The following is a 26,684-nucleotide window of genomic DNA, read 5'->3' on the forward strand; positions in this document are numbered from 1 at the left end:
GCATCTTGGCCAAGTAGAGGGAATGCTCTCTCCCCCATACTAATCTACTTTTTACTCTGTAAGCTAGGTCACTCTCCTCTCTTCCATACCTCTCCCAGATTCTATCCTGAACACAAATCAGTTATTTTTTCAAAGGAACAACCTTTGCTACCGTGTACAAATGCAGGCTAGTAGATTCTCAATACTGGGAGAGTGACTCAGAATGTGTACCCAATTGATGCTGCACCATCATAACCATCTTTGTCTACAGATGGAATTTAGTTCAAATCAACAAACAATTAAGTGACTACTCCATAGAAGGGCAGCTAGGTGACTCAGTGGATAGAGCAGGGTTCTGGAGTCAAGAAGACTAGCTTCATATACTAGCTGTGTGACCCTGGACAAGTCACTTATCAACCCTGTTTGCCTCAGTTTCCTCATATGTAAAATGAACTGGAGGAGGAAATGGCAAACCACTCCAGTATCCTTGCCAAGAAAATCCTAAATGGAGTCACAAAGAGTCAGACATGCTGAAACAACTGAACAAATTCTTCCCTCCATTCTCTATGTAGGGAAATTGAAAGCCAGTTCTGGGAAATGATCAACCCAAACACATAGTAAGGCAAAGAGGGGTTGTTGACATCCAGATGGTTCTTATTGTTTGAAATTATATTAAAAATGAGGATGGAGAGAGTGACTTCCACTCTCATTTCATGACATCTCAGAAGTATTTTGCAAAGTCACTTAACCCCCATTGCCTACCCTTACCACTCTTCTGCCATGAAACCAATACCCAATATTGATTCCAAGAAGGAGGTAAGGGTTTTAGAAAAAAAAAAGCATTTTGCAAATATGAATTTATTAAGCTACCAGCAAATAAGGTCCCTCTAGCAACAAGAGAGAGAGAGAGAGAGAGAGAGAGAGAGAGAGAGAGAGAGAGAGAGAATGTGTAGATGGGTATTTTGATAGTTATTTCATAATATTATCAAGTCACTCTTTGAGGTCACAGAATATATTGTTGGTCAGAGACAAAATGGCAGGTGTAGACAAACAATATGGCGTAGTAGGAATCGGGAGACATCAATTTTTGTCTCAATTCTTCCACTAACTTAACTGTCTGGCCTTGAGCAGATCAGGTCATTTCTCTAACCCTTAGTTGGCTTCTTTGCTAAGTCAAAAGACTGGACTCAATGACTTCTGTTTAGCCATATAAAACTCTAACCACTGAGTGAACATACCTTCCATTGACAGTCATTTCTTGCTACATGAAGACTATGCATTCAGTCAAAGGAAAAAACACCAACTTTAGAGCCAAAGAACCGAGCCCTTTGGTTCCAAGCTCATCTCTTCTATTTAAGCCCTCTCTGACCTTGGGCTTATGTCTTATGTCCGTGGTCCTTAGTTTCCTCATCTGTAAAATGGAGGGTTGAGCTAAAGGAATTCTAAGGTCCCTGAAGCTCTAAAGCCCATGATCCTATGTTTGGAGAATTCATGATCAGCAGTCACTGGAGGACCGCCACGGACTTACGGAGGCCAGCTTCTGGTCATGGTACCATCTGAGATGTGCTATAAATGGTTACCCTGCCTCTTCCTATGTTCTGAATTCCCTCACTTGACTAATTAACAGGCCTGGCACTCCGGCTTAAGACTTCAATGAGTGTGGGGGTGGCTTTAATTAATCGTGTGGCTCTGCATCTGTAGTGACTCCTGGAACAGGGTCATGAGAAGCAGGAGATGGGGGATGGGGATGGGCAGTTTCATTTATTGTAGGATTGGCAGAAAGAATCGAGGCTTAGATAGTTGAAGATGCTGAGTTCATTTCCCCGGTGATACCGAGATGGGGGTTAGGAAGTTTCTGGTGCCACCCAGTGGTCCTCGGGGACCATTAGCAATGAAGCAGGAGGGGCTCCGATGGAGACCCTTAGAAAAGACTGGTCCACGGGGCATGAAAAGATTTTCCGAGTCCACTCTTTACAAAAAGCTACTTAAAGAAGCAGGCAAACATCTCATGCCTCACAGGATTAGGGATCCAGTGAGAAAGGCAGGAAGAGAAAGAGCTTCTATGGAATGGGCACGTGAAGGTCAGCTCTGGGGAGTCGCAGGATAGCTCAGAGGCCACTCAGCCTGCTTAATGGAATATGAGAATAGTCACATTGGACTAGTTTCAAGCCCCTTGATACTATTATTTGTTATCTTCATTTTACAATAGTATTCATGAAGAGACAGCTGAGTCTCAAATATCGATGGTGTTCCCAGAGCCCTTAGTCACTGAATCCAATTTTGGCTAACCAGGGAAAGTCACTTAACCTCTGTTTGCCTCCATTTTCTCAACTGTGAAATGGGTTTAATAACAGCATTTTCCTCCAAAGGTTGTTTTGAGAATCAAAAGAGATAATATGTGTAAAGCACTTAGCAGGATGTCTGTCACACACTAGGTGTGCAATAAATATTTTTTTCCTTCTTATGCTTGGTTATTTTTATAATCTTATGCATTCTACATTATGCATTTTAAAAACATTCTGAAAAAGAATCCAGATAATTCACCAAGAGGGTCCATAACACAAAAAAAGGTTAAGAACTCCTGAATTTAAATGGTTGATAGATGAGGCAGGAACCTACAAGGTAAATTAAAAGAAATTTAGACTGGTTAGCCTAGAAAGGAGAAAAATAAGATCTGATTTGGAGCATGGGCTTCAGAGCTAAAAGGAGTCACAACATCTTGAAGTCAAATCCTGCTATTTTACAGAGAAGTAACTGGTCTCAAGGTCCCAGAAGCAGTAAGCCTCATCTCTTTGTGCCTATAGGGGGCAGGATTGGGAGGATGGAAATAAACATTTATATAGAATCTACAATGTACCAGGCACTGAGCTAAGGGCTTCACAAATATTATCTCATTTGATCCTCACAACAACCCTGGGATATAGGTGCTGTTATTATTATCCTCATTTTACAGTTGAGGAAACTAAGGCAAAGAGAAGTTAAGTGACTTGCCCAGGGCCACATATCTAAGAAATGATGGAGGCTAGATTTAAACTCAGATCTTCCTGACTCCACATCCAACATTCTATCCAGCAAGCTACATAGCTGCCTCTACAAATATTTGCTGGGGTTTTTTAATAAGAGAAGTGCTGAGTAACTGTTATTCATGTTTAAGGAGAATAAAACATGGAAACAGACTTCCATTAAAGCTGAGAAGCATTGGATTGGACATAAGGAAGGCATTTGTCACCATCTGGGTAATAAAAAACTAGAATCGGTGACCAATGGCAAGGAAAGGATACAGGAATTCCTGGAGAAATCATTTCAAGGCAAGGATGACACAGAAAAAAGGACCAGAATTATGGGAGAGCACAAAGGCCCCAATCAGAGGAGGAGGGGAGAAGAAGGAAGAAGAAATGAATAATTTAGAAGCAGACACAGCAGCTCCAGAAATGAGCAGCACAACCAAGCTGCTAGTGGCTGGTAATGGTCCTGGGTCTGATGGTCTTGGAAGTGTGTTCTAAGAACTCTTTGAAGGCTCCCCATCTGCTCCAACCTCTACCTACCATTTCAATGGCCTATGAGGAGAAATATAAAAAAGCCAGCAAGCTAAGTATTGACAGTTACATGTGTCATTGGAGAGGTGGAGAGCATTAGGAACTGGAGACCATTGGTATTACCAAGAACTAAACTCAAGATATGTACAGAGATCTTAATGCAAAGGCTAACAAGAACAGCACATGGGATAATACACAAGAGGTCATATGACATCATTAGGGAATGGAAAAGAGAACATTTTTTGATAAACCTAAGAGGAATCACAGAAGAGGAGGAGGATGGAAAGGATATTTAATGAGTCAAGATGGAGTAAAGCTCTTACTACCTTCTGAAAGAGAAATAAAGGACTGGAGATATAGAATAAGACATTTATAGACATAACCAATATGTGGGCTTGTTTTTATTGACTGTTTAATTTATTACTAGGGAAGGCTTATTTCTAAGGGGACAAGGGGAGGAGTTGGTGAGTGGTGATAGTAACACCAAAATGAAAGAGGAAAGAAAGAGAAGGGCATCAAAGCAAAGTTTTAAAAATTCATAGGAGAAAGCAAAAGGAGGTTCAGAAGGTGATGCAGATAAGCTGGGTAGTGTTGTTGATACTTGGTTAAATTTAATGTAGACTTTCTTTGAAGAACAAATTGAGGATAGTAGAAATTGACAGTTTCACATGCAGGAAATATGGTTTGAGAACTGAGTAACAGGGGATTTGTGGTTCATAAGGGCATATATTCTCTCATTGCACTGAAAGAAATTTGGACATATCTCGGTCTTCGAGACATAAGGGATGCTCATACCTTGTCCAGGAGTTTTAAAAGGTATACACACAGCCTTTGTGAGAGTGGACTCAGAGAATGGAGCAAGGACTGCAAGAGCTCAGGGACCAGCTACCATGGGAAGACTCCTCTGCCTCACCCAGGATTTAATGAGATAATATCAAAAGAATCACAGAGGCAACAGGTGAAAAGAGAATCTAAAAAGGATAGTTGAGCTCTAGCTGTAGCAGTGAAGGAAAAGATCAAGGTGGACCATTGGGCCCTGCAAGCAACTCAGAACAGAAGACTCTGAAGCTCTCAGTTTTACTTACTTCCTCAAGGATTAGGGGAAGTTCTCACAGAGGAGAAACCATTCTCTGGTTTCTCTTCCTTCTGCTTGTCTAGGAACAGACACTGTCCTATACTCTGCTCAATTATTTTTTTCCCAAACAAAGAATAAAATCTCTCGCCGAACATCAGGAATTTTTTTTTCACTGAGGTTTTGAACTATTGTGTTTACACTAAGAATTTCATCTGATCTGAGCCTACATATAATGCAGAGAATGAAATTATATGGATCTGAGGGCTGCTGCATTATACAAAGGTTAAATGTGAGCTAGTTATTGTAACAGAGTATGGCTTATTATATCTCCAGATTTTTATGTAACAACAGAAAAGGGACAGGATGGAAACAGATACAACTTCAGTGATTCCTCAAGGCATAGATAAACATTTCTTCCTTTTCCAGAAAGAAAGAAAAAGTTGAAAGGAGCATGTGTCTTCTGCAATGCTACCTACCAGAGTTACAAATTGGCCTCACCCAGCATTGTTTTGATTAATTTATTTCTTGCATTATTACTCAAGCATTTAAAAATATTTATTATTTATTTTTAACATTCTTTAATAAAAGCTTTGAGTTCCAAATTCTCTCTCTGCCACTCCTTCTCAATCCACTGATTAGGCAAGCAATCCATTTGTACATGTGAGATCATGTAAAACATATTTTCCATTTTAGCCATGTCATAAAAAAGCAAGAAACATAAAGTAAGAAAACTCTACTTGTATCAGTTCTCTCTCTGGAAGTGGATAGCATTTTTCATCAGGAGTTCTTTGAAATTGGTCTTGGACCATTGTATTGATTAGAGTAACTCAATCTTTCACATTTTTCACTTTTTCACATCCTTCACAGCTGATCATCATTATGATATTGCTGTTTCTGTGTACAATGATCTCCTAATTCTGTTCACCTCACTTTGCACCAGTTCCTCTGTCTTGCCATGTTTTTTTTTTCCTGGAACCATCCCCCTCATCATTTCTTATAGCAAAATTGTACTCTACCACAATCATGTGCCCCAACTTGTTCAGTAATTCCCCAGATGATGGAAATCCTCTTATTTTCCAATTCTTTGTCACCATAAAGAGTTGTTATAAATATTTTTGTACACTTAGGTTCCTTTCCTTTTTCTTTAATATCTTTGGAGTAAAGACCTAGAAGTGATATTGCTAGGTTAAAGGGTATGCACTGTTTTATAGCTCTTTGGGCATAGTTCCAAATTGGTCTCCAGAATGGTTGGATCAGCATCTCTTTTTCCTCATTCCCTGTCATTTCTGATAGGTGTGACATTGTATCTCCAAGTTTTTTAAATTTGCATTTGTCTAACCAATAGTGATTTAAGGCATTTTTCATATGAGTATAAATAGCTTTGATTTCTTTTTCTGAAAACTGCCTGTTCATATCCCTTGACAATTTATCAATTGGAGAATGGCTCTTATTTTTATAAATTTGGCTCAGTTCCCTATATATTTGAGAAAAAAGGCCTTTGTCAGAGAAACTTGCTATAAATTTTTAAAAATTACTTCATTGTCTATGGTACCTTTTAACAAAATTTGGTTTCCCTGATTATCTCTTTTAATTAGGTCTATTACCGCTTTTTCTTTGATGAAAATGATGATTGCTGCTCTTGCCTTTTTTACTTTATCTGAAGCATAATGGATTCTGTTTCAGCCCTTCATTTTAATTCTGTGTTTGTATTTCTGTTTAAGTGAGTCTCTTATAAACAACATAGAGTTGGATTCTGGTTTCTAATCGATTTTTCTATCCACTTCTGTATTATGGGTGAGCTCATTCCATTACATTCACAGATATGATTACGAACTGTGCATTTTCCTCTACCCTATTTTTTTCCGTTTATCCTTCTCTTTCTTTTTATCCTATCCCTCTTCAAAAGTCTGTTTTGCTTCTGACCACTGCTTCCATTATTCCTGCCTTCCATTTTATCTTCATCTCTCTTCTCGTATCCTTTCTCCCTCCTATTTCCCTGTTAGGAGGATAGATTTCTATACCTAATTGAATATGTGAGTGTGTATGTACTTATTATTCCCTCTTTGAACCAGTTCCACTGACAGTGAAATTCAATCATTGCCTGCAACTCACATCCCCCATTTTCCTCTCCACTGAAAAAGCTCTTTCTTGCACACAACTTTTATATGAGATAATTCCCCCCATTCTACCCCTTTCTTCTCTTAGTATATCCCTCTTTCTCATCTTTTCTTTTTTTATATCATCCCAACATAATTTACTCAGACCCATTCCCTCTGTCTCTGTAGACTCCTCCTAATTGTCCTAATAATGATAAAGTTCTCTTTACATATATCATCTTCCTGTATAAGAATATAGTTTCACCTTATTGAGTCTCTTATGTTTTATCTTTCATGTTTATATTTTTATGGTTCTCCTGAGTCTTGTGTTTAAATGTCAAATTTTCTATTCAACTCTGGTCTTTTCATTAAGAATGCTTAGAAGTCCTCCATTTCATTAAATATCCATTTTCTCCTTGAAGGGGTATACACAGTTTTGCCGAGTATGTTATACTTGATTGTAAACCTAGCTCCTTTGCCTTTCAGAATACCCTGCTAAATCTTGTGTGAACCTAACTGTGACTCCACTGTATTCGAATTGTTTCTTTCTGGATCTTGCAATATTTTTCCATTGACATAAGAGCTCTAGAATTTGGCTATACTATTCTTGGAAGTTGTTGTTTAGGGAGCTTTTTCAGGAGATGATGATGGAATCTTTCAATTTCTATTTTGCCCTCTGGATCCAAGATATAAGAGTTTTCCTTAAAATGTCTTGAAGTAATTTCTTTAGGGTTTTTTCCTGACCATGACTTTTAGACAGTCCAATAATTCTTTAATTATCTCTCCTCAATCTTTTTTCCAAGTCAATTGTTTTTCCAAAGAAATATTTCATATTTTCTTCCTTAGTTTTCATTTTATTTTTTCTTGATGTCTCATGGAATCATTAGCTTCTCTTTGCCTAGTTCTAATTTTTAAGGAATTATTTTTGAGTGAGCTTCTCGTGTCACTTTTTCCATTTCATATATTCTACTTTTTTAACTTTAATTTTTTTAATTTTGATTTAGAATATTTTCCCATAGTTACATGATTCACAATTCCCCCTCCCCTGCACACTCTTCTTCCCTCCCAAAGTCTACAAGCAGTTCCATTGGGTTATACGTGTATCATTGTTCAAAATCCATTTCCATGTTATTTATACTGGCAGTAGAGTGATCTTTTAATATCAAAACCCCAATAATATCCCCATTGGACCATTTGATCAATCCTATATTTTTCTTCTGCATTTTTGTTCCCACAGTTATTTATTTTGATATGGATAGCATTCTTTCTCATAAGTTCCTCTGGATTGTCCTGGGTCATTGCATTGTTGCTAGTAGAAAAGTCTATTACTTTCGATTGTGCCACATTATATCAGTCTCTGTGTACAATGTTCTTCTAGTTCTTCTCCTTTCACTCTGAAACAAATCCTGGAGGTCATTCCAGTTCACATGGAATTCCTCCAGTTCATCATTCCTTTCAGCACAATAATATTCCATCACCAACATATACCATAATTTATTCAGCCACTCCCCAATCAATGGATAACCCCATCATTTTCCAGTTTTTTGCCACCACAAAAACCATGACTATAAACATTTTTGTACAAGTCATTTTCCTTATTATCTCTTTAGGGTACAAATCCAGCAGTGGTATGGCTGGGTCAAAGGGCAGGCATTCGTTTAAAGCCCTTTGAGCATAGTTCCAAATTGCCCTCCAAAATGGTTGGACAAATTCACAACTCCACCAGCAGTGTATTAGTGTCCCAATTTTGCCACATTCCCTCCAACATTTATCACTTTCCTTTGCTGCCATATTGGCCAGTCTGCTAGGTATGAGGTCATACCTCAGAGTTGTTTTAATTTGAATTTCTCTAATCAGGAGGGATTTAGAACACTTTTTCATGTGCTTATTGATAGTTTTCATTTCATCATGTGAAAACCGCCTATTCATGTCCCTTGACCATTTGTTGATTGGGGAATGGCTTGATTTTTTGTAAATTTGACTTAGTTCCTTATATATTTGGGAAATTAAACTTTTGCCAGAGAGTTTTGTTATAAAAATGTTCTCCCAATTTGTTGCTTTCCTTCTAATTTTGGTTTCATTGGTTTTGTTTGTATAAAACCTTTTTAATTTCATATGATCACAGTCATTTTACATTTTGCAATGTTCTCTGTCTCTTTCATGGTCTTAAATTCCTTCCTTTCCCATAGATCTGACAGGTATACTAAACTATGTTCACCTAATTTATTTATGACTTTATTCTTTATATTTGTCATTTACCCATTTTGAATTGATCTTGGTATAGGGTGTAAGATATTGATCTAAACCTAATTTTCCCCATACTGTTTTCCAATTTTCCTAGGAATTTTTGTCAAATAGTGAGTTCTTGTCCCCAAAGTTGGGGTTTTGGGGTTTATCCAACACTAGCTTACTGAGCTCATTTACTCCTAGTCTATTCGATTGATCCACCATCCTGTCTCTTAGCCAGTACCATATTATTTTGATGACCACTGCTTTATAGTACAGTTTAAGATCTGGTACTGCTAGGCCCCCATACTTTATATTTTTTTCCTTGATATTCTTAATCTTTTCTTCTTCCAGATGAACTCTGTTATACTTTTTTCTAATTCTATAAAAAGTTCTTTGGTAGTTTGATAGGTATGGCACTGAATAAGTAGATTAATTTGTGTAGGATTGTTATTTTTATGATATTAGCTCATCCTAACCATGAGCGATTAATGTTTTTTCAATTGCTTAGATCTAGTTTTAATTGTGCGAAAATTTTTTTTGTAGTTGTGTTCATATAATTTCTGTGTTTGTCTTGACATATTCCTAAATATTTTATATTGTCTAGAGTAATTTTAAATGGAATTTCTTTTTCTAACTCCTGTAGTTGAATTTTGTTGGAAATATATAGGAATGCTAATGATTTGTGTGGACTTATTTTGTGCCCTGCAACTTTACTAAAGTTGTTAATTATTTCCACCAGCCTTTTAGTTGATTTCCTGGGGTTCTTTAAGTATAGCATCATATCATCTTTAGAGAGTGATATTTTAGTTTCCTCATTGCCTATTTTAATCGCTTCAATTTCTTTTTTTCTTCTCCAATTGCTACTGCTAGTGTTTCTAGTACAATGTTAAATAATAGAGGTGACAATGGACATCCTTGCTTCACTTCTCATGTTATTGGGAAGGCTTCTAACTTGTCCCCATTTATAAATGATACTTGCTGATGGTTTTAAAGATATACTGTTTATTATTTTGAGGGATGTCTGTCCTATTCCTATACTTTCTAGTGTTTTCAATAGGAACAAGTGTATTTTGTCAAAGGCTTTTTCTGCATCTAATGAGATAATCATTTGATTTCTGTTGGTTTGATTATTGATATGGTCAATTATGTGGATGGTTTTCTTAATATTAAACCAATCTTGCATTGCTGGTATAAATCCGACCTGGTCATAGTGGATAGTCCTCATGATCACTTTCTGGAGTCTTTTTGCTATCATTCTGTTTAAGATTTTTGCATCTATATTCATTAAGGAGATTGGTCTGTAGTTTTCTTTCTCTATTTTTGGTCTATCTGGATCAGTACCACATTTGTGTCCTATCTATTCTACTTTTTAAATAGTGTTTCCTTTAGTGGATTTTTTTGCTTCTTTTACCATTAGGACAATTTTGTTTTTTAAGCTATTATTTTCTTTAGTATTTTTATACCTCTTTCACCAAGTTATTAATAATTCTCTTTTCATAATTTTATTGCATTATTCTTTTTTCCCAATTTTACCTCTACACTTTTATCCCTTTAACTCTTCAGAAAGTCTTGTTGGGCTTGTGTTCAATTAGCATTTTTCTTTAAGGCTTTGGCTTTAGGGATTTTCACATTGTTGTTTGTGTCTTGGTCTTTCTGACACTATAGTAGCATTTTATGGTCAAGTTCTTTTTTGTTGTTGTTGTTTGCTCAACTTACTTGACTTTTAACTTCATGTTAAAGTTGGGCTCACCTGAAAGTACTGTCACAAGCTTCAAGATTTTTTGTGCTTCTGTTTTCAGAGAGGCTTCTGAGAGTCTGCAAGTTTTTGGTGCTTCCAAGATTTTGTGATCCTGGGAGAGGTTTAGTCCTTGCTCTCCTGGTCTGTGCTCTGTTTTTTACTAAGGAGTGTTCCCTGTTCCATTGCAGCCTGAATTGCTAGTGTTCCCCTTCACCCTGGAACTGTGACCAGGGCCCCTACTCCTTTGTGACCTACCAAAAATGTTGCTTTTCACCATAAAACTGTGACCTGGAGCTCTGTGTAGGCAAGAGTTGCCAATCAGTACCAGCTGTATCCAGTGCCAGCAAAAGATATTCTGTAATCTCTTTGTGACCAGTTGTTTGAATCCCTTGCCATTTCTGAGCTGAGAGCTCCAAAGCTAGTGTTGAAGCTGTTGAGCCTATCTGTAAGGCCCATTACTGGTTCTGCCACCATGTGTACTCTGGGTTATCTCCTATGTAGCTGTCATAAACCTCTTCTGCCAACCTTCTGAATTGTCTTAGTTTGGAAAAAATATCTCACTCTGACCTTTTGTTGGCTCTGCCATTCCAAATTTTGATTTTAAGCATTATTTTGAAATTGTTCAGAGGGAAATATTGGGAGAATGTGGTGGCTTCCTGTCTCAAAATTGCCATCTTGTCTCACTTCCCACCCCCACCCCCAAAGAGAATAGTTCCTAAATCTCCCCTTCTCCACATTGCCCTCTGGTATAGGCACAAGTATCTGCCTCCTCTAGATGTTTCTGAGACTGGAAGTTCTGAAAGTTTTGCTGCTGGACTTTCTCAAGTATTTACTTTTAATAGCACTATAAACATCTTAATTTTGATCTATGCCTTTTAAAAATCCAACTGTTATAGTAGACACAGTCTGCTAATAAATAACGATGGCTAACACTAATATCATAGTTTCTAATTTGCATTGTTGGAAATGATCAAATTGTTTGATCAGTGGGGGTATTGTTCTTTGGTAACTAGATAAATATAGGCATTAGGGACCAACACTGTGAAAATATAATTATGGTAATTGAAAAAATATTTTCCATTTATTATATCATAAAGATGAGTAAATTTGAAAGCTGTAAGAACTATGATTAACTTAATGACCATCCATAATTCCAGAGGACTGATGATTAAGCATACTCTCCACCTCCTGAGAATGAGGTGATAGATTCAGAGTACAGGATGATATATATATATACTTGAACATAATCATTGAGGGGATTTATTTTTCTTGACCATACATATTTGTTACAAGGAATTTGTTCTTCCATTTCCCCCACCAACAGACTCAGGTGGGAAGGAGGGTTGAAATGGAGAGAAATTAGATTTTTGTTAATTAAAGAAATAAAACTTTTATGGAAGTTAGTACTCATGAGAGACTATTTAGCTATAAAATACATGAGAGGGAAAGAGAGGAGAGCTAGAGAGAGAGCTAGAGAGGGAGAGGAGGAGGAGAAAGAGAGAGAGGGGGGGAGAGAGAGAATGTCATTCTTTAGTTTAAGAGTAAGAGAGTTGGAGGATCAGATCAGAAATATATATGGGAATAATGTATAGAGAATTTAATAAGGACATGATATGTGAATTGCAAGACTCCTTGAACCATTCAAAATTACCTGCAGAAATCCAGTCAGGGAACAGTGCCTGGAAACTGGCTCATAATCCTTCATCTTAGAGGGAGGAGTTCTGTAATAAGCTTCTGGAATTAATGATTAGAAGCAATAACTCAACATAGCAGTTGAGATTCATATTTGAAAATACATTTTGCATTTCTCTTGTACAAACAACGTTTCCTAGAAGAAATGTGTATCGATTATATGCTAAGTACATGCCCCTGGGCCAAAGATACTTTCTGTAATTCTTAACAGAGTGCCTGGCACACAGTAGGAACTTAATAAATGTATATTGATTGATTACCTAGATTTACATGGAAGTCATGTTCCCCCAACTCAAATAGCAGCATTGCCTTAGGGAAATAGGCTGAAGCTAGCTCCATTATGGTGGCTAGTGGTATTTCACCAATATATTAAGTGGAGGCTAAGTCCCTTGAGAGGCATAGAGAAATTTTCCCTGGAGATGGTTCATAAACTAAAAATTCTGTCATAGACAGCAAAGATACAGCAAATCTAGGAACATTTTTAGGAATAATCCCTAACCTCCATTAAGAAGTCCTCTGTAGATTGATATACTGCGGCACAATCGAATGTAATGGACTTCTCTACTAGCAGTAATGCAATGATCCATGTAGTGCAGAGGTACAATCAACCCTGCAAAAGGCAGAAAGAACACTATCCAGAGAAAGAACTGTGGGAGTAGAAATGCAGAAGAAAAACATTTGCTTGATCACATGGTTCGATGTGGATATGATTGGGGATGTAGACACTAAATGATCACTCTATTGCAAATATTAATAATATGTAAATAGGTCTTGATCAGTGATGCATATAAAACCTAGTTGAATTGCTTGTTGGCAACAGGAGGGGGGAGGGAGAAGAGGAGGGGAAAGAATATGAATCATGTAACCATGGAAGAATAAAAATTAATTAATTAAAAAAAGAAGTGCTCATAAGGAGCATCAGTGTTTTAATGTCTCCTTTCAGATCAAAGGTAGCAAAAGTCCAGAGCCCTCTCGGAACTTTGAGAGAGTGTTCATTCTTCTGAAGTATAACTCTCAGAATGCCAATAAGTTCTCAGTAATCCCAGGTGTGAGAAAAGAAAAGAGGTAGGGTAGAAAAAGGCAAGATGAGAGTCAGCCATTTCACCCCTTCCAGAAGGGAGAAGGGAACCAAAAAGATGGAGCGCCTTCTTTAGTGACATCCACAGTTTTAGATAGGAAAGAAAAGAAAGCCTTTTATAAAACAAACATTTATTTTTCTTCAAGGTCATGCCAAAGTGTTAGGTACAAAGTAAATTTCTTATTACATGAAGATTCAGAGTTAAATATAAACTTATGGAATCTCCTACTATCAACTTCATTTTTATAGGTGAGAAAAACTAAGATTTTAGAGTATCATAGCAAGTTAGTTGCAATGTCAGGATTGGAACCTAGACCACCAGATTCCTAACTCAGTATCCTCTCCATTATACCCTGCTAAGTGAGTCAGGGATAGAAGAAAATCGAAGTGAAAAGGGGAGCTTGGCAAAGGTGATCCAAATTGTCCCTTACAGTAAGTATGAGGGACTCATCTATATTAGAATAGCTCTTATTAAAGGTCTCAACCCAAGACAGAAGGGTGATAAGGTCTGGACATTTGGGATAAAGTAATTTGTCCAGGGTCACAAAGCTAGGATGTGTCTGCAGTCAAATTTGAACTCTTTACTTCCCCTCTCCAGGTCTATCTCTCTGTCTTCTGAGCCACCTACTTGCCCCCTATTAACTCCATTTTAAATATGATGAAACTGAGGTGCAGGGGGATTAAGTATCTTGCCCAAAGTTATACAACTACTAGGTAGCAGAGATAGGAACCCAACCTAAATTTGGATATTTTTAATTCACAGGACCATAGGCTTTAGATTTAAAAGAGACTTTTTTGGCTCTCTAATATCATCTCATCATTTAAGCACAAGGCACTGGGGTCCAGAAAGAATAAATAACTTAACCAAGGTAATAGGATTGCAGCAAGCATTTATTGAATACCTGCTGAGTGCTTTGCAAATATTCACTCATTTGATACTCACAACAATCCTGAGAATTAGGTGCTATTATTATTCCCATTTGTAGAAAGTGAGGCAGACAGAAGTGACTAGCTCAGGATCACCCAGCTAGTAAGAATCTGAGGCTGGATTTGAACTTATCTTCCTGACTTTAGGACTAGTGTTGCATCCACTATACCACCTATAATGCTAAAAATTATCTTGAAGGCCATCTAATCCTACTCAATCATTTTATAGATGAGGAAACTGAGGCCTATAGAAATGAAACAGTTTGATCTTTCACAGAAGTATTCAAGGGCAGAACCCTTGTCGGAATCCAAATCTATCACTGTTGCCATTCAACCAATCTGAATCAAGAGTTCTTTCCACTATACCATTCTTTAGATCTTAAGAAGTTGCATATCAAAATTAGAAATAACAAAAAACAGCTATTGGTATACAGCCTCAGCTCCATCACAGTACCTACTGAGAAGGGGCAGAAACACAAGGAAAATGGAAGGGAATATTTCAAGTATCAAACAGTGTACCAGGAGGAGATAGAACCAGAGACAACCCAACACTGTGCAAAGCTACAGCAATGGCAAGAAGGAACAGAAAAGTGAAAGACAGACTGGTGAGAATTCTCAGTACATGTTTTGGAGAGAAAATAGATGCAAAAAATCAATAGGAACTCTAAAATAAATATTTTTAAAAGTGAACAATTTCAGGATTTGGAAATTATTGCTTACAAAGAAAGTCTGTTAGACAAGAGACATGAATTCTAATCTTGCCTCTTCTACTAACTAAATGATTCTGTTAACCTTGAGTGAGTCTCAAACTCTGTGATTCTCAGTTTCTCTATCAAAGACGTGGATATCCATGAGATAGGCATAAACTAAATAGTCTGTAAGGCTTCTTCCCACTCCAAAATTCATTTCTTGGATGGCTAAAGGATAGTAATTATTATCAACCACCTTCTTTCCTATGCAATGGGTATATAAGACTCCCACAGTTAAGATACATAATTCCATTAAGAAGGGATAAATTACATGGTCAAAAGATAACTCATGTATCTATTTGCCCATGATGGAAGGAAGTAGTAGGAGTGATCAATAGACAATTATTTTGTGATCCAATATTTTGGTGTCCAATCTTGAGAATAAAAAGGAGAACAATTGGGCAGTAAAAGGCATGGAATTTTCCTCTCCTGAAAGATTAATAGAAAAGAGAGCATACAAAACAAAAACATACCAAAAATGGAAAGAAACTGCTTTAAAAAAAGTCAATGAAGATAGAGAATGTTGGAACACCAGGAAAGACAAAGAAATATGAAAGTAGGGCTATACTAATAAAATCAGTGTGGATGGATTCAAGGAATAAAATGTTAAAAATTCCCTAGAATATTAGAACTGGAAGGAAGTAGTTCAAAGATTGTCTAGTCTAATAACTACCATGAGAACGGTAGAACAAGTTGTAGTATGTGATTGTAATTGAATACTATTGGGCTATAAGAAATGATGAGAAGGAAGATTTCAGAAAAACCTGGATTAACCTATATGAATTGATACAGAATGAAGTGAGCAGAACCAGGAGAACATTGTACTTAGTAAAAGCAATATAATATGTTAAACCATTGTGAATAACCTAGCTTTTCTTAGCAATATAATAATTCAAGACAATCCCCAAGGACTTATGATGAAAAATGCTGTCCACCTTCAGAGAAAGAGTCTAAATTCAGACCAAAAAATACTATATTTCATTTCTTGAGTTCTCTTCCACAAAATGACTAATATGGAAAATATTTTACATTATTGCATATGCAAATCTATATCAGATTGCTTGCCATCTGGGGGAAAGGGGAGAAGAATTTAGCTCAAATTTTTAAAAACTGAGATTAATTTTTTATATATGCGATTGAGGAAAAAAGTTATTAAAGTGCTAAAAATAAATTAAACAAATAACTTCTACCAGGACCAGAATAGGGCCAGGTCAGAAAGAACCAACAGGAAAGCAACAACTGTTGCCAATACCTTTAAACAATGAATACACCATTCTGAAGTTGTTTCTAAGCCATAGATCATGGAATCATAAATCATAGATGGAAGAGAAAACTGAGACCATCAAGTCTAATTTTGTCATTTAACAGATGAGGAAACTGAGGCTCATGAAGTTTGTGACCTACCCAAGGTCACATAGCTTAAGCAGGTCACTCTGAATCCTGGTCCTCTAATTCCAAAGTCCCTTTTCATTGTAGCAGACAAAAACAAAAAGAGAGCCCAGGCTTCTGTGTTTGTATTTAACTTGGCCCATTACCCTGTGGTGATAAAGCTGTATGTTTTGGAAGGAGAGAGATTGAGAAAGACAGATGAGACCACTTTGGGGCAGAGCAGTGTAGCTCCAAAGAGTCTTGTTACTTGTCTGCTTTTCCCTGTCTGTCTGTGTTTTTGTTCTCTTGTGTTATGTGTATCCCCAAGGAAAGTCTGTGCATTGGGCTGTGCTGTATATTGTTCAAGGTCTCAAGCACGAACTGCATCAAAGGGTTGATCAATGATGACTCTGTGTCACGAGGTTAACAATAGCTGAATCCTAGCTAAATCTTTGTTTAATTGAATTGAATCGACAACATTTCCTGAGCCCTTTCCTATTTGCTCTGACATGTCTGTGTCATAGGTCAAGGTTCTCAGTAAACCAAAATCTTAAGACCCTGACCCTTAACACAAAGCCTGAATCCTTACTCAAGCTATAACTAGGGTGGGCAACCATGGTGAGAAATTTGTTGAGAGCAATGTTGTTGGGCATTTCTTTCTTGCCCATCCTATGCCCACAACAGTAAGAATAGTAGATGCATCCTTGGGTCACTTTCTGCCCTTCACCAGCTTAGGAACACACTCCTTAACAACACTCCTATTTTCAAGGCTGTACCCCAAAAGACTCTACACCCCAACCTACAACGCCAATCTACTAGCCCCATGCACAGAAATGACTAGATACCGCTCTCATCTCATCTCATCATCCACAACATCTCTTGCAAATAGTTCTCAAACTATTTAACAACCTCCAGTGATGGCGCACTCATTTTCTGCTGAAGTCAATCATTCCATTTCTGGACAGTTCTCATTATGAAGCAGTTTTTCCTTAGGTGAAGCCTAAATCTGTCTCCCTGTAATCTTTAGGAGACTGTGGGAAATTGGGAAGTTAGGTTCACACAGAGAAAGTCTGTGGGACATTTTACATAACAATCTACTGGTGAACGATAGTATCAAATTATATATATATATATAGGAGAGATAATCCCTGATGACTCTCTGACAGCGTGCAAAGCCTGATCTTCTAGAGAAAACCCTTAGAGCCAGTACCCTAAAAAAAGTGAGCTGAGGCTACTGAGAAAGTTTATGGTTCCTTATTAGAAGAAAAATAGAACCTTCCTCTCTTCTTTGCAGAGGTGGGGAATTATGAAAATGGAACACTGCACATGCTGTCAGATGTGGTTGACATCTTGATTGATCTTCCTAATTTTTTTTCTTTGTGACAAGGGATGACTTGTCAGGTTGGGGAGGGAAAGGGATATATATTGAGAAACAAAGGTGATATAGAAACAAAAGCTTTAGACTACAAATAGCCTTTTAAAATAAAAGCAGGAAAGATGAACACAGACCCATGACCTTGAATATAAAGTCTCTCTAGGACAGCCAAAAGGTGAGCCCAGGTGAAACACCAGAGTTAGAGGATGAACTAGCTGGGAGAATAAAGTGGACTCTGGAAAAGAAAGTGGAGAAAATGAAAGTTAAAGTTCATTGTCTTCCTTCCTTCCTTCCTTCCTTCCTTCCTTCCTTCCTTCCTTCTTTCTTTCTTCCTTCCTTCCAACTAATGGTTAATATCAGTGCCAAGGCAGAAGAACAGTAAGGACTAGGCATTTGGGGTTAAATTATTTGCCCAGTCACTCAGCTAGGAAGTGTCTGAGTCCAGATTTGAATCCAGGACCTCCCATCTCCAAGCCTGGAAACTCTATCCACTGAGCCAACTACCTGCCTCTAGTTCATTGTTTTTCTAAGAAATTAATGTCACAAGTCGAATGTTTGTGGATATACTTCTAGTTTGGAAATGGTGAAAAATGCATATAGTTTTATATGTGGTTATATATGTGTGAATAACAGAAATAGATTTTATAATTTTTAAAAATCCTTAAGGATCCTTCAGGAGAAGAAGAAGCCAATAGCTAAGGGAATTTTCATGCCCACTGACTTGGCAGTGCTATTAGTACCCCTTACATTTCCCACCCTTGTTGACCCTATTCAAATTATTGCTCTGAAAAGAATTCAAGCTTTGTGTGAGATGTCAGGATTTTAAGACAGCATATTTGTTACAAAGGTTTTGTTTTTCTTTCATTTTCTTTTTAAAGGGAGAGGTGGGAGGAAGAGAAAATATAAGCATGTTCATTGAAAAAAATATAATTAAAAAGAAAGATGACTTGAGATCCCCTGGTCTCTGACACAGGCAAGCAGAGAAGTATTATCAGTTCAATTCAATTCATCAAAGCGAAAACTAGATTGCATAGTTTCTCAAGACCCCTTCCAAGTCTAGCAACAATATTTAGTCAATAAACATTTGTTAAGTGCTTGCTATGTGCCAGGCACTGTACTAAGGTAGGGATGAAAAAGAAGGGAGTGAAGCAGAATACAGTTCTTGTTCTCAAAGAGTTCACAGTCTAAAGGGGGAGAGAACACTCCTAATCCACTAATAAAAGTAATAATGAATCCTTTTTCTATATTGCTTAAAGATTTACAAAGTACTTCCAATTTGAAAGCCTTAGGGACATGGGAAATACAAGTGTTCTTATCTCAGTTTTTCAAAAAAGCAAACTGAGGATCAGAAAATCTAATATTTTCTCAGACACTTCCTAGCTGTGTGTCACTGAGCAAGACTCTTCAACCCATTTGCCTCACCCTTACCACCCTTCTGCCTTGGAACCAATATTTAGTATTGATTCTAAGACAGAAAGTAAGGAGGTTTTTTAAGTAATATTTTTCCATGTTTAAAATTCTGTGCTGTGCTAAGTATTTTACAGGATGAACCACTGAGTTTCTTGCAAGATTTTTAACAACTTGTTTCTTGTCCTTATAGCTGACCAGAGTTCCCGTTGAGTCCTGTAGTCAGTATCGAAGCTGCAGTGAATGTCTTGGCTCAGGAGACCCCCACTGTGGTTGGTGTGTGCTTCATAACACGTGAGTACTACTGGTACCTGCTTTCTGCTTCTTTCCACAATTTTTCCTTCTCTTTCTTTCTTCCTTCCTTTCTTCCTTCCTTCCTTTCCTTTTCTTCTTTTCTTTTCTTTTCTCTTCTTTTCTTTCTTTCTTTCTTGCTTGCTTACTTGCTTTCTTGCTTGCTTTCTTCCTTTCTTTTTCTTTCTCTCTCTTTCTTTCTTGCTTTCTTTCTTTCTCTTTCTTTCTTTCCTTTTCTCCTTTTCCTCCTCCTCCTTCTCCTCTCTCTCTATATATATATACATACATATATATACATGTATGTATATAATTACATACATATAATTTCCTTTCTTTTCTTTTTTTTCCTTTGCCCTTTCTACCTCCTCTTAAGAACCATACAGAAGATAAAAAATGGAAAGCATCTAACAGAGAGGAGTCAGATTAGAATGTCAGAGCAATGCCATGTATTGGGAGAAATGAGTGGTTCTGGGAGTGACTCTGACTCACCTTATTTAATTGTATTCATTTCAACCGACATTTGAGCATCAGGTAAAGATATGAAATTATTTAGCTTGGAGAAGAGAAAACTTGGTAGTTAGAGGTAATTAGGTGGTGCAATGAAAAGCATGCTGAACTTAGAATCAGGGAAGATGGGTTCAAATCCAATCTCAGACATTTACTTTGTGATCCTGGACAAGTCATTTAACTGATATATGCCTCAGTTTCCTTAGCTCTAAAATGGGGGTAGTAATAGCATCTACCTTTCTGGAAAAAGATGATAAAGTATAATAATTTTTGTAAAGTATAGTACAAATCTTTAAGTGCTATATAAATATTGATTTTTGTTGTTATCGTCATCATAGTCATCAGAATGAGGGATGAGGAGGTGATGTCGTTAGACTTAAATCAATTGGCCCCAAATTGGTTGGCCCCAAAAGGAGATGTATGAAATGTGAAGACATAGATTTAGGCTTGATATAAAAGGTGATCATTGGGTAGAATGTATTAAGTTATGGTTAAATCACAAACTAAGAAGATGGCCCCATGATTCCATCCTTGCCGTTGAGAAGTATAAAGTATCACTTACAGATAATAGACACCTAAATGATGGTACCCCAGAAAAAAAGACAAGTAGAATATATGTTAATATATGTAAATATATGCCTGATGAGGACAGTGGGGAGTTCCTGGGGTGCTCATCAAAAAAAAGGCAATAATGAATAGAGACCAGCTCTGCTGAATCCAAGAAAGTGTCACAGAGGGAGTAATCTAAGTAGAATTTTTCAGGTCAGGCAGAGTGTTGGCCTTTCTCCCAGATCCACATTGCTGAATCACCTCAGGTGCATTGTGGAGTCTTCACAGAGGGTCCAAGTTTCCCTGAGGGTAGGGCACTCCCAACAGGCATTTCTAAGTGCTTACTTAGAGGGAATTGGGCTGAGCATTAAGTATGCAGGTAAGGGCAAAACATGATCCCTCCCCTCAAGAAGGTCCCATTTTAATTGAGGAGATGATGCACAAACAATTATGTACTTAGGACATACAAATATATATATATATATATATATGTGTGTGTGTGTGTGTGTGTATATATATATACATACATACATACAAATATGTGTATATGTATGTATGTATGCATACGCACACCAAACAGAAGGTAATCTCAGATGGAAGGTGCTAGTACTAACATTGGGGGAACAAGAGGACAGGAAAGGCTTCCCTGCAGAAGGTGGGGAGTGCTTTGGACCACAGCCTTCTGGCTAATGCCCAGCCTGGGAGAAACTTCAATTTTCTGGGGCTTTGAGCCTACAGAGTAAGAAGGGTTCAGCTTCTCATTGCTTTAGGCTTCCACACCTGACACCATTCATAGGCAATCAGTAGGGCTGTCCACACATTGTCATCTGATGCCTGTGGGACCCAGGAGTGGGTTTCCATGTCAGCTTTGATCCCTGCCAGGTGCTTCTCCCATCATCCCTAGATAACACTCAGCTCTTATGAGCAAAAGGGGTTTGGTAGCTCTGGAAAGGCAGAGAGAAGATTTACCCCAGAAAATGGATATAGTCCACCTGAACAATGCTTATTAATTTTTTTTAATTCTAATTTAGAAAATGAATGATTAAAACCTTAGCATGACAAGAGATTTCAAAACCCTTTATATATACATTAATTTGATCTCAACAACAATCCTGTGTGCTAGACAGAGAAGGCATTATCGCTCCCTTCTTAATGAAGAAAAAAATTGAGGTCTAGTTTAGTAGATATCAGAATATAATCACAGAACCACAAAATCTCAGAGTTGACTTTTTGGGGGAAATTTGGAATTATGCCCAAAGGGCTATAAAACAACACATACCCTTTGATCTAACAATTAAAAAAGGGATTTTAAAAAGGGTTGAAGGACCTACTTGTATAAAAAAAATCTATAGCTGCTCTTTTTGTGGTGATAAAGAATTGGAAACCAAAGGGATGTCCCTCAACTGGGTAATGGCTAAACAAATTGTGGTATATGATGGTGATGGAATACCATCATGCTATAAGATATGATGAACAGGATGATTTCAGAAAGAGCTGGAAAGATCCACATGAAGTGAAGCAAAGTGAAATAAGAACAATGAGAACATTAGATGCAGTAACAAGAACATTAGACATAGTAACAGCAATATTGTATAATGATCAGCTGAGATAGACTTAGATGCTCTCAGCAATAGTATGATCTAGGACAATTCTGAGGGACTTTTGACAAAGAATGCTATCCTCCAGAGAAAGAACTGTTGGAATTGGAGTTCAGATCAAAAAATACAATTTTTCACTTTAGTTTATTTGTTTTTTGTTTGGGGTTTTTGGTTTTATAAAATTATTCTCTTATAAAAATTATCAACATGGAAATATTTTGCATTATAATACATGAATAATCAAGATTGATGCGTTTGTTAGTTCCAGAAGAGGGAAGGAAGGGAAGGCAGTGAAGGAGACAGTTTGGATTATATAATTTCGTAAAACTTATGAGAAAATTTATTATATGTAATTGGTTAAAAAAAATCTTGGAATTGAAAAGGAGCTTTTATAGACCTCCTAGTTCAAATACCAAAATGAAGCTTAAACCCCCATTATAATACTCCCAACAAGTAGTCACAGAAATTCTGTTTAAAATACTCCCATTAGTGGCAAGTCATCACCTAAACCTAGGTTTTCTGGTACTTAATCTGATGTCTGTTCCTATAGGACAATGTCTTCCAGTTTAAAGAATTCCTGATTAAGAAATTAAAGATTAATTGGGAGTGGGTGTTAAAAGTCCTGAACACTATTTCCAGTAAGCTACTCTATCTATGCAACTAGGACTATAAATAATTCCTGCCAATTGCCAAATGGTGGTTTTGAAGGGGAATGGAATTAGGAATTAGTCTTGGCTTTGCTAACTTGCTATGTTTTGGACTGATCCTAGACTCCTTATCTGAAAAAAGTAGAATAATAAAACATTTATTATAATTTTGTAAGGATAAAATGAAATGATGGGTGTAAAAATGCTATGAAGAAGTTAAAATGTTTTGTAAATGCAAGATATTCCTGGAATTGACCTTTGAATTGAGCCCTTTCTGGATTTCAGTTCCTTCATCTCTACAATTATGCAACTGGGCTAAATGTTTAAAGTATTTTTCTGCACTAAAACTCATTTATTCTATGATTACATTTCCTTTAAATTTTGTTATCAATATCTTTTGTTTCTGCATCATCTTTATTTTCAAATATATCTACCTCCTACCTGGGGAGCTAATTCCTTATAATAAAAAAAGAAAGAAAAAGAATATACTGTTCCACAAAACTTACCAAGAAATAAACCTTATTATATGTAATAATCTACAACTATAGTCCTTCATCTTTACATAGAAGGGGCGGGGCATATTTGTATTTTCCCATCTCATTTTGAGGCCATATTGAGTCATTATGATTATATTGTTTTCAGTTTTGTTTTGATGGTAATGGTGGTCTTTCCAGTTACATTGTTATCGTCATTATATATGTAATTTTCCTGGTTCTAATTGTTTTATTCCACATCAGTTCATATAAATCTTCTCATGCATCTCTGAATTCTTCATATTTATTATTTCTTACAAGTACTTCTGCTATATTCATGTACCACAGTTCACTTAGCCATACCCTAATGAATGGGCATGTAATTTCTACCCCATGTTTCCTTTTCGTCCATTCAACAAAATTCTTGAGTACCTACTGTATATATTGCACTGTGCTGCAAGATACTTGGAGAAAGAAAGCAAAGGGCTCTCTCTCTCTTTCTCCAGACCTTTCAATAAAAAGAAATTCAGTTCTCCTGGGAAAGTTGTGCCTACTGAGGTTATGAAATTGATAGTGTCAGGATTAGACCTTAGACTCAAGTCCCTTAGATTTAGGGACCTACTCCAACCTCCTCATGGAGCCCACTGATCATGGAGGGAAAGAGGAGAAGAGCAACTTGATGAAAAATTATCCTCTAACTTTTTAAGAAGCCTCTCATTCCCAGCATGACCCTCCACACTTCCTTCCTGCTGTTCAAATGAAAGCCAGCCACTACCTTTAATGATGAGGTATCATTTTTAACCTGAGATGAGTCCAACTTGGCAATAAGTTGTCCTGTGGTGTCGAGAGAGAGCTGGAGACAAGCTGGGTTAAAGGGAGAAGTTTGTAAGAAAATGAAACCTCTTACAAAGACATCCCATGGGGATGTGAACGCAAAGCAATCTAGTTATAAGGAGTGAGTGTCACAGCAACAGAACAATATGCGAGAGCACAATTAAGACTTTCCAGTGATTAGGAGAAGGGGAGATTTTGGTTATTGACTTTTCCCTTCTCTTTACAATGTCAAACTCCATTTCCCTCTTTGCCATTCAGTCCATCCTCTATACCTCACCTTAAATTACACGACCTTTTCAGTTCCCAAATATCTTGAACATTGATATTTCTGACCCATACAGAGGAAACCAACAAATATTTATTGAGTACTTATTATATGCAAGACACTGAACTAGATACTAGAGCAAAAACCTCCCATTCTTCCTGGTGATTAAACCACTGTTTGCCAGACTCAATATCTGTCAAGGAACTTTGGTAAAACCAGAAGTGGAGGGAGGGGTGAATCCTAGCTTTACAAGTTGTAACTATGACTATGGCCAAATCATTTAAATCTCTCCACTCTAAGTTTTCTCATTGTAAAATGAGGCTCATGCCCATTTTATTACTTACTCTATGGGACGTTTTTGAGGGAATTCATTTCAGTCATTTTACAGTGATGTCAAACTCCTCATTACCTCATTTGGGGTTTTCTTGTCAAAGATCCTGGGGGTGATTTGTCATTTCCTTCTCCAGCTCATTTTACAGATGAGAAAACTGAGGCCAACAGGGTTAAGTGACTTGACTAGGGTTGCTCAGATAGTATTTTACAAATGCTAAAACATAATATCAACAGGAGTCAGAATTATTTTATTATGAAAGTGCCTTTGATATGTTACAGCAACATGGCATCTACTGTTCTCCACCAATTTTTGATCATGGATAAAGGAAGTTGAATGCATGATGGTGATCATGAATGAAGAGGAAGATGAGAGGAGGATGGATGACTAGGAAGTGTGCATGTGCGTCTGTGTATGTTTGTATGTGTAATATGCTTGAGGTCATGAATAGGGACATGATTAAACAGATGACTGAAACAGAGTAGAGGAAAACATTCCAACCAGTTCACAGGTGTGCGGTGGACTGGACTGAAAAAAAAAAAAAAAGACTAATGTAACCGAAATCCTACCTACTGCTATTTGTCCCATGTTGTCACAAAGCAATTACACATCTAAGCAAGACAGAGGTTCCCCCATCTATCCCTCTGCCTCTGCCTCTGGAACACATGCCCTAAAGAGGGGTAACCTCATTCGTTTGCTGCAATCATGGGTACATTGTGAGTGTTGAAATGTTTAACCATTAATCTTTAGGCTTATTCCTAGTATTTCTACCAACTTTGTCCTTAAATCACTCTATTCTACCAATAAAGAGAACCTCTTCTTGCCCTGGCCTGGGAAAAGATGGAGAAAAGCCAATCACTAACCTGAGAAGTTTGATGATAATTATTCAGATCTCCTCACCCCCTCCCAGTCTTCTCTTGTCTCAGGCCAAGAATGTGTCCCCCAAACAACCCAGGCTCAGTGGGTCCCTATCCCCCTTGCTGTTTTCATTCTCATGGCCCTGTGCCCAGCCCAAAGAATTCTATCTCAGTCCTAGCCCGTAACAGGATCTCACTCCATTGGCCCAGCCTCATTGATTGGCCCAGACATTACCTTTCTTAAGAAAAGTCTTCAGCGTCACTCATGGAAGGCTCATGTAACCTAAGACACTACAGGAGGAAAGATAAGATCAGCTTTTATAAAGTCTCTCCCCTGCTCTCTTGCCCTGACCCCCAGCTCCACCCCCCTTCCAGATTTCTTCCCCTGGAAGGATGCCTTTATCCTGCCAGCATGAGTGAGTTCTAAGAATTCTTGCTTCTTTTAAAAAAGTTTCTGAAGAGAAGGAGAAAATGAAATAAAAAATGGTAGTCTTCTGGGGCAAGGGCAATATACACACATACACACACGCGTGCACATCACAACTAATCTGAACCTCTGTTTCCTTACTTATAAAATGGGCTAGTTGGATTAGATCAGGGGCTCTTAACCTGGGGTCCATGAATAGGTTTTTTAGGGAGTCTGAAAACTTGAATGGGAAAACATGACATCTTTGTTGTAATGTCATTCGTTTCCTTATTAATCCTACATATTTTATTTCATGCATGTAAAACATTCTGAGAAGGGGTCCATGGGCTTCATCAGACTGCTGAATGAATCTATTACATAATAAAAGATTAAACCCCCTGAATTAGGTGATGCCTGAGGTATCTTACAATTAACTTTCTATGGATTTCTGACTAATTGTGATTATTAATATAGACAAGGGGCTCTTTGCCTTGACGAGCCCACAAAGGATTTCATATGTGACTTTGGAGAGGAAGATGCCCTGGACAATTTTCTACTGCCACAGCAAAAGGAAGCAGCATGTGTTTTTTTAACCCTTGCCTTCTGTCTTAGAATCCATTCTGAGTATTAGTTCCAAGGCAGAAGAGCATAAGGGCTAAACAATTGAGATTAAGGGA

The 26,684-nt window shown here is 37.4% G+C and overlaps 1 protein-coding gene across 1 annotated transcript in view; it reads left to right on the top strand.

Annotated features, from left to right (window-relative positions):
• Positions 1-26,684, top strand: part of PLXNA4 (plexin A4) — a 588,990-nt gene that overhangs the window by 401,879 nt on the left and 160,427 nt on the right. Inside the window, exon 4 of the mRNA XM_044679013.1 lies at positions 19,443-19,543. Within this exon, the coding sequence (XP_044534948.1) occupies positions 19,443-19,543 (101 nt within the window). The remainder of the gene's footprint in view (positions 1-19,442; positions 19,544-26,684) is intronic.

This window comes from Gracilinanus agilis, chromosome 5, assembly GCF_016433145.1.
Source record: "Gracilinanus agilis isolate LMUSP501 chromosome 5, AgileGrace, whole genome shotgun sequence".
Lineage (NCBI taxonomy): Eukaryota > Metazoa > Chordata > Mammalia > Didelphimorphia > Didelphidae > Gracilinanus > Gracilinanus agilis.